At 36.5% G+C, this 16,645-nt stretch overlaps 1 protein-coding gene across 2 annotated transcripts in view; it reads left to right on the top strand.

Annotated features, from left to right (window-relative positions):
* LOC128016782 (VPS10 domain-containing receptor SorCS2) overlaps positions 1 to 16,645 on the top strand; it is a 165,968-nt gene that overhangs the window by 82,809 nt on the left and 66,514 nt on the right. For both annotated transcript variants that reach the window (XM_052601570.1, XM_052601571.1), the window contains exon 3: positions 6,713 to 6,812. In XM_052601570.1, the coding sequence (XP_052457530.1) occupies positions 6,713 to 6,812 (100 nt within the window). The remainder of the gene's footprint in view (positions 1 to 6,712; positions 6,813 to 16,645) is intronic.

Genomic DNA, 16,645 nt, shown 5'->3' with positions numbered 1-16,645 from the left:
TTTATGAATTCGTGAGTACGGTTTATAAACTGAGGGGACGGATTGCAAAACAGTCGCCACGGATTGATTTTTTTTCTCCTACAGGTGACGTCCCGGGCTCCGTACTACGGACATCACCGCAGCGAATGGTGCATTTACGTTATAGCCGCGGATATGAGACCTTACTCTGTAGTGGAAAACGCAGGTTTTAAGAACATGCTTAATGTAATTGAGCCCCATTACAATATTCCTTCACGAGCCCATTTCAGCCAGACCGTAATTCCTGCTTTGTTCCAAAAAACATAAGCCCAAATAGAGAACCAACTGAGTAAAAACACACTCAATATAAAGAGTTATAGAGTTCAATATAAAAAGAGTTACATCTTTGTATTTGTTCATAACTACTACAACAATATTACATTTAATTTGTAAAAAATTTTTATAAGGAGCTATTTTTGTTTTATACAGTATGCTGCTAAGAAAACACCATAGAAGATGGGTAAAGAATAGCTCCATCATTGTTCAATGTAAAAAAAAACAAACAAAAAAAAAACACATACTTTGTTAGTTTTAATAAATAAAACATTTAAATAAAAATCAAGGAAATTTATCTGCCAATTTTTTCTTTTTGCTGTATCTAAAACGTACCGAACCGTACCGAACCGAACCGTGACATCAGTGTATCGAACCGAACCGAACCGTGAATTTTGTGAACCGTTACACCCCTAATATATATATATATATATATATATATATATATATATATATATATATATATATATATATTAGCTTCATGCATTATATTTTAAACACTTTAATGTGTTTCATAAAAAGTAAAGATATAACATTTTGAACCAAAAGCTGAAAAAAGGCTATGAATTGGAATCAGAATAATAATCAAAACGTAGATGGAGTCAATCAACACCCCAAAGCTTGACTGTAATGATTACCTCTTCAGCTGTCATCATTTTATTCCATAACGTTACACTTTTGATGCTGTTTCATGTAGAGCCCGACCGATATATCGGCCGGCCGATATTATCGGCCGATATGAGCTAATTGCATTTAAATCGGCATCGGCGTTTATAACGGCCGATGAAACATGAGAAACAGTCTCATATTCTTCACTCATGTTATGAGTGTTGCATAGTTTGCCCACCAGAGGGCGGTCTGCAGCTCCAGAGTTGCAACAGCGCCAGAAATCCACAAAGAAGAAAGCGATCAGCCAAGCCACCCAGGTGAGTCTGTCGTTCGTCATGTGAAATGATTGTAGATTTAGTTCATACACTGTATATAAAAACGGTGTGGTAGTTCTAGTTAACGGTCCTATCATTATCACTTCTAAATATTCTGTAACATCACTTACAGCCGCTAATGCATTGCTATATTAGATTAGCCACAAAGCTAATACCATGTTTATCAGTGGAAGAGCGCGAACGTTAATAAGAGGTCGAACTATAAAGTTAGCGTTTAGTGCTTATTCTATTGCGGTGTGTTTCCCACATAATGACCGCGTAATGGGCCTTTCACACAGGACGCGGTATGCACAGCGCTTGGCCGCTGGGTTTAGCGTTGCCCTTCAGATACAACGCGATTTGCCCTGCTCTGCGCTATGGCGTAGGCGGAGTTTTAAAAACTTTTAGCGGGAGCTCTTTCATAGTCTGTTGTTCCTCTTTTCGGTCAGCAGCAAACATGTATCTGTCCCGTTGTAAGAAGCGAGCGATAGCGCTAGTCCTGCTGATGAGAATTAAGAGAGAAGCAAGGAAGAAGAGGCTACCCTCAGGCCCAGGGAACAATTTGGTGAATTCAGGCTGGTTACGTTACTCTAACGCTAATATAGCTTCCTTTTTAGCAGGCCCCTTAAATGCTTGCTATTAACTTGTTTGAAGGTGGTTCTTCTCAAAATTGACAGCGGTGTGTTCATGGCACTAACGTTAACCATTTTGATTCAGACTGCACAAAGAGAAGAGGAGAAGATATACGGGTCCGTTGTGAATGTGTCTGTGAGAGCAAATATAGTGTAGTTACAGTAACTATAGTAGGTGCGTCAGAAATGATTAAATCAGAGGGGACATGTAAATAAATGTGAGCTGAACAAGCGCTTTTTTCTTTTCTTTTTTTTTCTTACATATTGTTTCAAAGCAGCTTTACAGACATAACAGGAAAATGTTGAAATAATATTGTTAAATATAAGGAGGTTAATACCTATTGCTTGACAAATAAAAATATATATATATAATTCTCATTTTTGCCTATGTAGGAGATCCCTGTTTATTATTATTATAATTCTAATGATGACATGAGTAATGATACATGGTGATATTATTAATACACATGCTTTTTTTTTCTATGTCTCTCTTTCTGCCCTACAGATGGCTGAAAAAGGTGAATGATGTAGCAGCAAAAGTGTGGGACTACTTCTGCAAATACTTTAACTTTAACTTTAGTATTATAATTTATTTACAGTACACACACAGACTGTTAAAATCAGCTTCAACTGGAAGAAAGTAAAAGTGTTAAATGTTTAAAATCAGACTGTTTTTTGATCGTTAAAAAATATATACTTTTGATGTGCAATTGTTTAGTGATTGAGACCGTAATCTAAGGCTTTTTTTTACATAAATCCCTTCTGGAAAATGGTTTATACAGCCCACATACATAGAACAGGCAGATATTTTGCCATTGAATGTTATGTAAGTGCAGCTTATAGGAAATGGGTCTAATATCCAGTTTATTTTCAAAATCAAAATATCGGCTTATAAATCGGCTCTTTTCGAGTTAATATCGGCATCGGCATCGGCCCCCAAAAATCCATATCGGTCGGGCTCTAGTTTCATGTCAGATGATCGTGCTACATTTGCTAGTATGTGGTGTTTCTTTTTTCTTCTTCACTTGTGTTTTTTTTTTATTCTGTGCAGAATATGTGTACTAGTGCCCTCTAGTGGGATCAGACATTTGGATAAATTTGAAAAGCATGATGATGCAAAGAAAAACTCTATTGGGTCTGGTTTTCTGAGCGCACACAACAAAAGTATACACACAGAAAAGCACCTCTAACACAGTGTACAAGTACATAATTCAGTTATTTTTCACGTCGCATGAATAGAAAAATACACACAAAATTATTTAGAATTGTCCATTTTGATGAGTATTCAGGTACACACACTCAGTTACATTTTAAGTGAACGTAAACAGTTGGAAGAATATCGGATGTGTATCAGTACATAATATTAGTGCATTCAGTTTTAAAGGGACAGCAGCCTTATTTAGTTGATATGATGTGTCATTAATGTTAATCAAGCAACAAAAGACAGAGAAAATAACTCAGTGCTCTTGACTAAATAACTTTATTAACCCTGATGAGGATTCATCTAAATGTATGTATATAAATAAACATTTCTACTTGAAAGAATGAAGAATGTGATAAGTTGTTACAATGAATATTATATTACCATTTGTATTTCATTGAAAGGAGGACCATGTTCTTGTTTTTTTATGAGAAGTGGTTTTATTTAATTTGAATATAAAGGCATGTTGTGTGTAACAGCAGTTATATCTGTGTCTAAAGGCTATTGTATGATAAAACCTTAATATAAAAACCTAGCATTGGATATTTTTTTAAAAACTATAGTCAAAAGACTATAACTATGACTAAATAAAAATTTGGTGACGAAATGTACACTGATTGGAAATCAGTAAGGTTTGTTTTGAAGTTCAAAGCAGCGTATTATTTCTGTTCTCCTTCTTCACCTTTTCTTCCCTTCATGTTTCTTTATCATCCACACTCCTCCTTCTGTCAGTTAATCAGTGGCATTAAATGAGCCATCCGATTAAGTTAGCATCATTAGCGAAACTTTGGCAACCGAAGTGCAGCATGCCACACAATCCTCCAAATTAGCTTTATTAGTTACATAATGTTCCTCCGAGGCCTCTGACATTTCACTCTCCACAAGAGGATTTACTTAATGAGTTGGCTGTTTCTGGTGCTCGCTCCACCAACTCCGCTGATGACCTCTGCCGAGTTTGACTCCACTTTGGAGACACCGTCATTGTCTGATTGCGTATTCTAATTAACAGGCTCGAATGAATGGCAGTGTATACGGTATTCAATTATGATTTTAAAGTAATCATGGGTTTTTGGTATTATTTTTGGGTGTTTTTGTAAGCTAAGCTTTGTTATCTAAGATTTTTTGAACAGTATAATAAAACACTGCCTTTCTTGTGATATACCATCTGTCATGTCAGTGTGGATTTGTAAATTGTATTAATAATTTAGGATAGGATAAGATTGATAACAAACACAAGCGGAAATATTATGTAATATTTATTTTATAAAAGTGTTTAATATTTCATTTAAAATTTCCACTTTGAAAAGCACAATCCTTCATGTTCACAATCATCCTGTTTAAATTTAAGGCTGTTTGTAGGATGTTGTTCCTGCAAACTTTTGTCTAGTTCCTCATCCTGCCATGATACCTCGCTGTGATGTCTTGGAAACATGACTCCTGGCATAATAATCAGCGGCAGCCCACTTCCCCCACCCTGCCCAGCCTTCCCTCCCGCTTTCATTTAAACCTCTCGAGCTGAAACACCTCTGTTCTGTTCCGTTCTGTCAAGTCAGAATCCAAAATGTGAGCTCAGCAGGAGCTCCAGCGGAGAGCTCTGTTCACTTCTGTTTTTAATTAGTTCTATGGGGTAGTCTTCAGTGCTGTATGTTTGTGTTGAGAAATAGTTTTTGATCAGGCATTTTGCAACTCAATCAGCTGCCAGCATCAGTATGCTTTCTCTCGACCTAACTGAGAGTATGTTAACGGTGAGTTAAAAGAAAGTGAGAGTCACTTTAAATGTAACCCTTTAACCTTGACCTTGTTGTTGTGCTCTACTGTACAGACGTGAATTGACATTTCCTTCAGCCGGAGGCTTTTGGTGTGAAAGGGCTTTTATATTTGCCAAATATATAACTTTTTATATTAAAAGCAAACAATTAAGCGCAGCCCAGATTTTAAAAAGTAATGCAAAAGTAATGGAATGCATTACTATCAATCAAAAGTAACTAAGTAAAGTAATTAGTTACTTTTTTAGGAAGTAACACAATATTGTAATGCATTACTTTTAAAAGTAACTTTCCCCAACTGGTTCTTAAGCACATTTCATGCAACTGTTGTGTGAGAATGATTGCTTCTGACAGTGTCAGACTGGTTTAGGCCTCAGATTTCTGCCTGGTTGTTTTTTGCAAATATTTCCACACCTGTGATGATGTCTTGTCATGTCTGATATTTACAGCAGTTCAAATAGCTTCTCCATGAACTGACATCAATCTCTGGCTGGTTTATGTCAGGTTAGCTGCCAAACTTGAAACATCGTCATCTTAAAAACTGATTTGACACTGTCCTCACCGAAGTCTACTCACAGTTTTAACATGCTGCTGTGGGCAGGATCAAACTGAAAATTCTTGTAAATTTCATTTTGTTCGGTTGATAGTCTGAGTTTGTCTCTTTCTGCCATTTCATATCATAACAGTCTTTAAGGCTACTGTATGTCTATATTAATCTGGATATATTTAAAAGCAGCATTTTCATATCGGAGCACTCTCTGTCCAGCATTTTCTCATCCACACCGAAACATCGGAAAACGTTAAAATCATTGTACAGTGCATGTGTATACTGTATAATAAAAGCTCACTGAGAGAGGATCAGGCATAATACATTTCACATGCTGTTCTTCTGGCATGATCATTTTATTGGTAAAATGTCTCACCACTTACAGTTGCTTCCAGGATGCACTAAGTCGTAATTCCATGTATGGTCTAAAATGCAATTCCCTTCTTGTTTTCTCGCAGAGCAGCAATTTGTAAATCGTCTTTGCAGCAATGTTACATGAATATTAGACAAAGTAATATATATCTTTAGCAATGCTGTGAAAGTGAATATCACATAATAGACAGTATTACAGTACAAACATAGATATCTGTCAGTAGAGTATGCGTTGCATGACTAAACATGCATCATTGTTTTCAAATACCTCCATTTTCACAGTCCACATTACAATATGAATACAGCATTTTTAAATTATCCACTTGGGAAGGTATCTCTTTGAAAAGCTCTGTTTTCACAAGGACAAAAATGCCATTTCATTGTGTATGGAAGGCCAAAATGTAGAGAAAGATATATTTGTCCATGTATCCAGATTGTTACATTCTGCAAAAACACAATGGCATAAACATTTCAGAACGGCTGTTCAAAAACTGGTGTTTTGAAGCATTTATTATCGGTTTGTAAATGTCAGGACTACTAGCATCCTTCCCAGTGCAGTTTGGCTGATTTATGAAAAGTTAAGTTTTTTGCTGACTGGTTGCTGACTCCCAGTTCAGTCCAAAAACAGTCAACATGACCATGAGATCACTAGCAGTCAAGAGCCAAAAACAGGACATTCTGAAAATGTGTATTTATTTTGTGCTTGCTGTGAATATTTCGAAAGCCCAGTGTCAAGTTTTCGTATTTATGACATCTTGACACAGATTTGGAGTTGAAAAGCCATGAAAATGTTTATGAACAGTATCTTAACATTTAACCAACAGTCGGTTATATGTTTTTGTCGCCTCTCGTTCTAAATCTAATAGTTGGGGTTTATCTAGATGGATATGCTTGCATATGTGCGTGACTCAGTAATTAAACAGCGTTAATATCAAGGAGATGACCTTTCTTTCTCTTTCTTGTTCCTTTCCTCCATGCAGATCAAGTGATTATGGGTCAACCTACACCAAGCTCAACCTGATGCCTGGGACAACCATCATAGTCACAAACTTCTACATCTGTCCCACCAATAAGAAAAAGGTGAGAGACTCTACTAAATCCTTTATTTTTCACCACATATGTTAATAAATATGTGAGTGTGGTAATTATTTATCATGCACCGATACACTGAAATTAACACTCAATTATAAATTATTAGCAATGGTGAATGTTTAAGTACAGGTCAGGGATTCACATGACTATATAAAATTGTGTTTTTGAGACCCATATGGTTCTTCTTACTTGATATTATAATGCATTCATATACAGCTAATAAATATGGACCATGAGTATGTGTGAGTATAATTAAATGTGAGGAGTTTAAGGTCATGTTATTTTATTTTTTTCCCCTTATGGAGATTGATGGTAATGATCACCCTAGAGAAACTATGACATGTCCAAGCGTGCTCAAGTCATCCTAATGAAGTTTACAGGGATCTCCTTCTCATTAATTAAACATGAACACACATCACAGCTGAATAAGTGCTAGCTGTCTATAATACGCAATTTAGCAGAGACACGTCAAAGCTTGTCTGCTGTCTTCAGCTCTTAATACAATCCACAATATTAATAGTTCACAGGAAAATAAGAGTTACTTAAAATTATATGCAGTACATTTGAGGACATAGCTGTGTTTTGATGTTTGTGGCTGCAAAGCAAAGTGCACAGGAATTGTTGACTTCAGCAGAAAAGAGATAAAAGCAAGTTCACAGTCACTCCTGATGGTTCAACAGTCAAACCCCTTTCCCATGTCAGGCTCCTTTATCTTCAAATCTTGAATGACCGTACCTTGACACAAAGAGTGTGTTGAACAGGGCAGGATAATACATGCACTTTCTGTTTTGTCTGGGGAAAAAATTGGGTTTCATGAAAACATACACTTTCAGGCTTCTAGGGAACAACCCTTGAGCGTCCTCACTGATGGCGCTTGCGTCAGAGGCACTTGTAGTGAGCCGCAGGAAAAGCATCTATTTGCCGAGCTGGCAACATATTTCAGCTCTGACTCACAGACATGATGCTCACGCTGCTATACAGTGGTTGTCATATTATGATGCTATTCATCATAATCACTTCTCTCTACTTGTCTTTATATCTATACACACAAAAACAGAATGTGCTGTTTCATTATATACCTGTTGGTATAATAAAAAAAATGCTATTTGTTTGGGTGTAGTGTTGGGAGACATGTTATTCATATTAATAAGTTATGTTGAATATTGACATTTTTGATAAATCTTTGATGGCAGTGTAACATTTAGCAACTTTGATTTTAAAGGTGCTGTATGTAAGTTTTTGACAGTACTTAAAGCTCCAGTTCGTAAATTTTGTCTCTTTGTTGCCATCTCTGTTTGAAACCTGTAGTTGCAGATATTCGCAAAATTATATTCTTTATGTGCATTGTGCATTGGCATGGCTCCTCAGCGCGAATTAATCTAATGTTTTGAGTTGTGTGTGTGTGATCCTCAACACCAGTGTGTCTATTCTCTGTACTTCAAAATTACAGATATTATGTCTTGGAAGTATGTCCATAAGACCTTTCACATGAAAAAGTCAAATGTGTTCTAGTTTTGTTCTGACCAATAAAAAAAAAAAAAAAAAAAAAAAAAGGTTTTACAATCAGTCGCACTACTAATGCTGATTAAATAGTGAACTCAGATCACGTCAAGCCATTCAAATTATTATAATTGTTATACTTTGTTCTCAAATGATGATTACATCAACATTGCGTGACTTGCATGACTGACATGGATTTAGTGTGTATTAGCATAATCTGTAAATTTCAATTTCTGTACAGTCTAATCTCTAATTGTCATACCATTCCAATGTATTCGAAAGAAACTGGGTCAGAGATTACAGAATCTGGGCAAATTCTCCCCGACCTAAAAAGCTTTGGCATCAATTCTTAAACGTTTTATGACAAGAGAAATATTAAAATATAAATCAATGGGATAAATCCACTGTTCAGTTTATAGTGTGTAAGGCTCATCTTAAAAAACGGATCGAACGACTCATACCCGAAGACTTGGGAGGTGAACTAATGATTTCTCTGCATAGACAAAGCCACTAGAAGCAAGCCTGCGAACTTTAGCAAGACAAAAAAGCATAAATGCTAATCCTAACCTATTCACTTTGTCAGTATGTGGGATAGGAAACCAGAGGCGTTTTTTTTTTTTTTTTGTCAATTTCGAAGGAGGAGATGCTGAATAAACATCTTTTTAGAGGAAAGAGCTTATCCTTCAATGCATCAACATCCAATAGTAAGTAATACATCTCCCTATAGTAAAGTGAAGTGACATTCAGCCAAGTATGGTGACCCATACTCAGAATTTGTGCTCTGCATTTAACCCATCCGAAATGCACACAAACAGAGCAGTGAACACACACACACACACACACACTGTGAGCACACACCCGGAGCAGTGGGCAGCCATTTATGCTGCGGCGCCCGGGGAGCAGTTGGGGGTTCGATGCCTCGCTCAAGAGCACCTAAGTCGTGGTATTGAAGGTGGAGAGAGAACTGTACATTCACTCCCCCCACCCACAATTCCATCCGGCCCGAGACTAGAACCCACAACCCTTCGATTGGGAGTCCAACCCTCTAACCATTAGGCCACGACTTCCCCTATCCCCTATATGGGTTAGTAAGACAATCTCTGGCATAGCCTTATGTCTACAGGACTGTTGCATGATGAACGAACCACTCGAACCCAAGGACTTGAGAGGAGAACTAATCATTTCAGTTTCCTGTATAGAATCTATTGGATGCTGCGCATGTGCAGTCAACACGAAATGAACGAATCCCTAGCTGAGACAACTTGACGTTCCCGAATCATTTTAAAGATTCGTTCAAAATGAACAAATCATTCAATAACAACCCATTACTAGTGTCTTCTGAATATGTACACACACACACACACATTTGTTTTTGTGAAAAGTGGGGACATCGCATAGGCGTAATGGTTTTTATACTGTACAAACTGTATATTCTATGGCCCTACACCAACCCTACACCTAACCCTTACAGGAAACTTTGTGCATTTTTACTTTCTCAATAAAACTCATTCTGCATGGTTTATAAGCGTTTTGAAAAATGGGGACATGGATTATGTCCTCATAAGTCACCCTCTCCTTGTAATACCTGTGTCATACCCATGTCATTATACAGAGTTGAGTCCTGATATGACACACAGTGTGATTTGTTAAAAAAAGAGTGTCATAATTTAAGTCACTGTAGATTTAGACTGTAGTGAAATTCATGTAAATTAAATGGTACACTACAAACACTATTTTTTAAACAGTATTTTTATTATTTTTTATTATTGTTTTAACAAAAATAACTAAATTAAATAAATGCTCAACAATTAACTTATTGATCATAAATATGTGCTATGTTTGATTTCTGTCTTCTGTGCCTTGCTTGACTCAGTTTCCCAGTGTGTGCGTTTTGATTATTTTAATCAGTTCACTTGTTGTTTATTAATTGGCCTATTTGTCTTCATTTGGTTTAGAATTTATAGTCCCATGTTTCCTGAGTTCATTGTCCTATCTAAATGTTGTGTTTGTAAGTTTTGTTAGCTTATTTTTCTGTGTTCCTGTATGGCGTTATTTGGATTAAAGACTATTTTCCTTGTTATTTCATCTTTGTGAGTACTCTGTTTAGCACATTCATGGCACAAGGTTTGTGAGACAAAGAGAGAGAGAGTGATGGTGAAGCTGATCCTACATCTCACAGGTCACTGTTCAACTATACAATGTCAATCAGTCCCAGCTTCCCAGCGTAGAGGAGAGGGATCAAACACCACTGATCCAAAACCAAAGCAGCTGGCCCCCTCATTTCTACAGCGCTGAGCTCAACCAAGCGTGAATAAGAGCAAGAGACACAGAAAGAATGACGCGTCAGAGGGTAACAGGGAAAGACAGAAAAGCAAGACTGACTGCCGTTGCAAATAAAGCCATCCTTGTCTCTGATATATCTTTGTTAAGTCTCTTAACAAAGATGAGCAGTATCTTTTCCCAGTCTCTAATTAGAAAATATTCAGCAGTGGTGTTAACAGCAGCTGATGCCGCAGTAATGGATTCGGTGGAGTTCAGTGCCGCCCGCCTTCATTTCATTAATAGCTTGCGCGGTTCAGACAAAGAGTTTAAGCAAACAGTTTAATTTCAAACGGCATAAATTTCACTTCCTTTGTCCCGTGTTATCTCTTGCTGGAACTCCAGCAAGCAATTATTCAGGAAATAATGTGAGATTTGTCCACTCTAGAGATACAGGGAAAGTTCATTAATAGGAAATGGCCTTCAAAATGAGAAAGCAGGACGTTTTTACTTTATCGGAGAAAGAATGTTGTTACGCTTTTATGGTTTGTTTCAGATTCTACACTCTTTGAAGCATTTACATATTGTGTGTCTTATGTTAAATATTATTTAACTTGTCTTAATTGTCTTTTTTGCTGACTGTTATCCAAACGGAGTACTTCCATGATTTGGAGTCACAAATGTCACGCTATAGAATTTAAACAATATTGCATGCACTGTGTTAATGATGCTTGCAGCATAGAGAAGTCCTCTCCCATTCTTGGGGACTCGTTCTATTTCAAAAACTCCCGTTACTTCAGTATCTATAGTCAGAGCATAAGGCCTGAGATTAAAATCTCCTTGCTCAGTGTCCTGAAACCGAGCTAAAACAGATATAAAAGACAGTGGCTCAGTCGCTGACATTTAGGAGTTTAATAAATGCATTGGAAAGTGAGTGAAGCAAACCAGTGTTCACATATTCCAGCTCCAGAAAGCAGAAAGGCCGCGTCCACCAGCGTGAATGCCTAATGGAACGATGTTCCTCTGGGTGAAAGTTCTCACAGAGCTGGGAACAGGGAAGAGATATAAAAGCCAAGAGATGTTCACTTGTTTCTCATAGCTGCTTTACCTTTAAGAATTTAGCAGGATTTTCTCTCATTTTCTCATTCTTTGGTGAAGGATTGTTGTCTTAGCTGGGTTTATCCCAAGGTCATGAAGGTCATAGACTGTTAGACTTGACTGTAAATTGATGTGTTAACCATTTTTTTGACTGTAAAAAAATATGGACGTAGTGTCCGTGACATCACCCATAGACTCCTCAATAGCGGTTTTGAAGCCTAAAGTGTGCAGAGCGAGCTGTCGCCATCTTGGCAGCGCGTCACCACGCGACTCTCCCGGATAATCGAAAATGGGTAAAAAAGGTGGGAGCTGGTTGCTAAAGCTCCGCCCACCTAACGCAACGCCATTGTCAGCAGCGGCAATCCACCTGTCACTCAAGTGGCCACGCCCTTAATTATGCAGAACTTTAAGGCTTAATATAATTTAAACGGATGAGTTATAAAAAAATTCACCCCCCTCACAGTTGTCATGAAGGGCAAAATTAGCAATATAGACCAAAATCATTTTTTGAACCAGGCTGTAAACATGTTTTTTTCTGCTGTAAAGTTGGACATTTTAACATGGGGAGTCTATGGGACCGACTCTCTTCTGCAGCCAGCCTCAAGCGGCCAGTCGATCAATTGCAGTTTTAGTCACTTCCTTATTGCTTTCAGGAGAGAGAACGGGAGGTTGACGCTCGGTGTTAACCCACTGTGATACACTACTTGTGGGATCTTGATCTGTTGATCGTGGTTTAGGAGATAAATATATGTTGGACTTTAGTTATTTGAAAGACTATTTTCTAAAATGAGAGATAAATCTCATTTGAACACTTTATCATTATGTATTGTTAGTACTGTTGATGTTATTGAAATTAACTAATTAACTTGTAATCCATGTCAAAATATAAACATTGGCATTCCTCCACAACATCAACTAGAATGTGCAGTCAAATTGAAAAGGACATTCTGCCAAATATTAATGGCGGGCACATAAACAGAATTGTATGCCTAGATTTGTTCAAAGTGTCCTAGCTTTTTATTATTATTATTAATCTTGTCCTTAAATGCTAAAAATGAAGATTTTTTTTTTTTTTTTGGCTCAGCTTTACAAGTTTATGAAGTCTATTAAGTAGTCCATCGTTTAGCCATGCATAAGTATTATGATTTGCTTCTATGGTCATAGACTCTTTAAGTTGTAATGAGCTTTGAACTCTTTTGTAATGTGTGCCAACATACCCACATACCCTCACACCACTAAAAGAACCATAACATCCATAAACACTCAGACTTAAAAAGCATTTGAAATTATGAATGTGATTGATTTTCTTGAATCATTTCCCTAATCATGCAGTGGTTGCATGAGAATATCATCAGACCCTGAAATAAAGTTTGTGAAATCACAGTGACCTTGTTTATGCTTCTGAACTTACTGAGAGATCGATAACACTGATAAATGTCGCTGATTTATTTTCACACACAGTTTGGTCTCTTGTCATCATTGCCATTACATGGAATTTGTAACAGATAAATGGATTGGTCTGACCTGATTTTCCATAACCAATCAATAAAAGACAAAAATCAGTATCTTGATTGTACTACAGTGTCTGATGACCAAGACATTTAAAGGAAGAGAAAGCATGTCCCTTTGCAGCTTGGACTTACTGAGGGAGTTTTTCTTCAACTCTTTATATTTTATTTTTTGTCCAAAACTGCTTTAAGGCAATTTCTGTGGCAATAACATAATACCAAAAATATGTATTGTTTTCCAGAACTCTTCCACCTCTGCTATTGGTCAGACAGACTAAGCATATTCATGTGGGATAGGAGAAAGTATTTCAACAAAAATTGCTTTAACCTTTTTTAAATGTAATCATCATGTCCCCTGCTAACCCACTTTTTGTGTCTGTCATTATTTAGGCTTGATTTTCTGTAATTATTTATGGGTATTAGATAAAAATACATGAATTCTCTTCTCAATAAATTAAAGGTCACGCGTAAACTTTTGAGTTTGCTTTTGTGGCTTTGATTTGTGAGAGCCTTTATAAATTATACTTCTGAGCACAAACTTGTAGCACAAAAATAAAATGTACACACATGAAAGAATTTTAATTGTTTTCAGTATTTATGGAACAGTGTTATGCATAGTATGAATTTTTGTATATATATTTTAAATATAGAGTAATTATATTGTTTGTTTGCTACTTTAAAACAGTTGTTCTTTACTCATACATGTCTTTGTGAACGAATTTCTTTCACGAAAGCTACTTTGTGGCTTCTTCAGATTATAAAAAGGTAAGAAAGAGATGGTTCATTAAAGAACCTTTACCTGAATGGTTCTTTGTTAAACCAAAAATGGTTCTTCTATGGCATCACTGTGAAGAACCTTTAGAAGCATCTTCATTTTTAAGAGTGTAGCTACTCCCTTTGACAGTTGTGCATTCTGTCATTTTCACCCTGCCTTATTTGTTATTCCTCATTTAGTTTAATTTCATTTCTTTTACACTAGCCTACTGTACAGACGAGAAAATAAGCAGCAACGCATCCTTGAAGATCTGTCAGCCATGGCTCTTTCACACCAAGAGTCTTTTGATGTTTTTGCTTAATGATACATGTAATAATGTGTACAGTAGTTAATACAAGCCAAACACATACCTTCTGTAGCTCTGTGTTAAAGTATGAAAGGAATAGTTTTCCCAAATTGAAAATTTTCTGAAATTGTACCCATCCTCAGGCCATCCAAGATGCAGTTACGATTGATTCTTTATTGTAACAGATTAGGAGAAGTTTGGCATTACTTCACTTGCTCCCCAATGGATCCTCTGCAGTGAATGGGTGCCATCAGAATAAGAGTTTAAACTGCTGATAAAAAGTATTCCATATGATTCCAGTCCATCAATTAATGTCTTGTGAAAGAAAAGCTGAATGTTTGTAAGAAACAAATCCATCCAAGACTGTTAAATCCATAAAAGTCCTCTATCCTTAAAATTGCTTCAGTTTAAAAAGTCATCTTGTCTCAATCAGGAGAGAAATATACACCGATCAAGCACCATTTACAATCAACAAACAAATGCTGAACAAATCAAAGTGGACTTTGATGTCAGAAGACAAAAGGGGATTGACTTTTTCGGTGCATTGCTGAATGAATAAAATAAATAAACAGGTAAAATGTGGGATGAATTATATAACAAAGGCTTTTTATTTACATTTTCTCCCTCGTAGCCTTACATCACACTGTCAGATCAATACAACACTCAGATTTATACACAAGAGCGTCCACATTAGCAAAGAGTAACACATTTGGATGTTTTTGATTCTCGAACCTTGATATAATATTCTTGCACAATTTATTTTCTTACATTTTTATGTAATTGAATTTATTTGTATTTATTTATTTGTGTGCTGAATAAATCTTGTATTATTTAAAGAGTCTGTTTTGTGCTCATGTGTATGACAGTAATAATTCAACTTTGTTTTGTGTCATGTTAATATACAGTAACCATCTCCAGTCTCCTTTATGCATTTAATAGATGAATGTCAACATAAACTTGACGTAGTAGACCTTCTAAGATATTTTTTCTATGATTTCATACTAATTCTAATCTCACATACTTCTCAGGATGGATTGTATGCAAATTGGGTTCCAGGGACAGTTTTGTGATATGTGATTGCATTTTTTTTCTTTCTGGGACACTGAGACATTTTGGCTGGGACTGTACTCTGAAATAGTTTAATCACACCTGGATGCCGGCCAATCTGTTTGAGGATAAATTGATTGTAGCTGAAAAGAGGTGATGGAGGTTGGAAATAAATTCATGATGACGTAGAGTGTTTTTCAGGGTTTACAGATGGATTGATTGTGTCTGCTCTCAGCTGATATGGAATTTTTGCTGCAGTGTTGAACTGAATCATCTGTTCTTGTGTAAGGGAGATGGATGATGAGAAATCTTTTAAAGTGCCCCTATTATGGCTTTTCGAAAATTACCTTTCATGCAGTGTGGAACACAGCTCTAAGTGAATTAAAACATCCTGCAAAGTTTTAAATCTGAAAGTGCACCGCATATAAAGTTATTGTCTCAAAAGGATATTGAAAGGTGCTGCTTGTGGAGCTGTAAAAATAGCAGTTCCCCCAGTAACGCTGTACACAAAGCAGCACTGCGCTTACAAACACTGTTTTATCAGGCATTACAGGCATCGTGAAATAAAAATGAGACCAATCGGACCAATCACAGCAGATTATCATCAAGCAAAGGAGGGGTTTGGAAAAATTAATCATTAAGCGAATCATTTGGGAGTTGTTGAGTAAGTAAGGTAAAAATAAATGCATATTATAAGACAATGACAGTGTTTTTTGACCTTGCATGCATGTCAACCTGTTGTTAGGGACTCCCCAAACCAAAATATGAATATATAATAGGGGTACTTCAATCACCTCACCCAGAGATGCATGCACACATGCTCAGACAGATCTGAACTGAACAGTGGGGTCCAGAATAATAATATTTTACATCTTAGTTTTATTGTGTAAATTGTAAAGTTTAAGGATTTAAAATGCACAGCCATATATTTAAGATTCTGCAGTATTTCTAGGTAATCAATCAAGTAAGCAAGTTTGTGACTTTGACACTCTTATTGACCATGCACCTGATATTTTGAGAAGGCACCAATTGCAGTCCTGACTCAAATCTACACTGCAAAAAAAAAAAAGAAGACAGAAGTGCTTTTGAAGTGACATTTAGATGTCTTTAGGTGTCTTTACACAGACAGCCAATGTGGCATTAATACATTTACAAGCAATTATAACTGTGTACTGATACTGTGGACTGAAGTAGGTCAGGGCTGACATAATTTTATGTGCATTATGTGTTTTGAGCAGGCACTGGACAACCTTAACTCAGGTGTGTAAACATGCCTTTGGTGTCCTACAATCTAATAAAGATTGCAAAGGAGGGTTTTCACAGCAATGTCATAAAAGAACCATTTTAA

This window comes from Carassius gibelio, chromosome A7 (genome assembly GCF_023724105.1).
Source record: "Carassius gibelio isolate Cgi1373 ecotype wild population from Czech Republic chromosome A7, carGib1.2-hapl.c, whole genome shotgun sequence".
Lineage (NCBI taxonomy): Eukaryota > Metazoa > Chordata > Actinopteri > Cypriniformes > Cyprinidae > Carassius > Carassius gibelio.
This window is presented reverse-complemented; position numbering and strand designations above follow the sequence as displayed.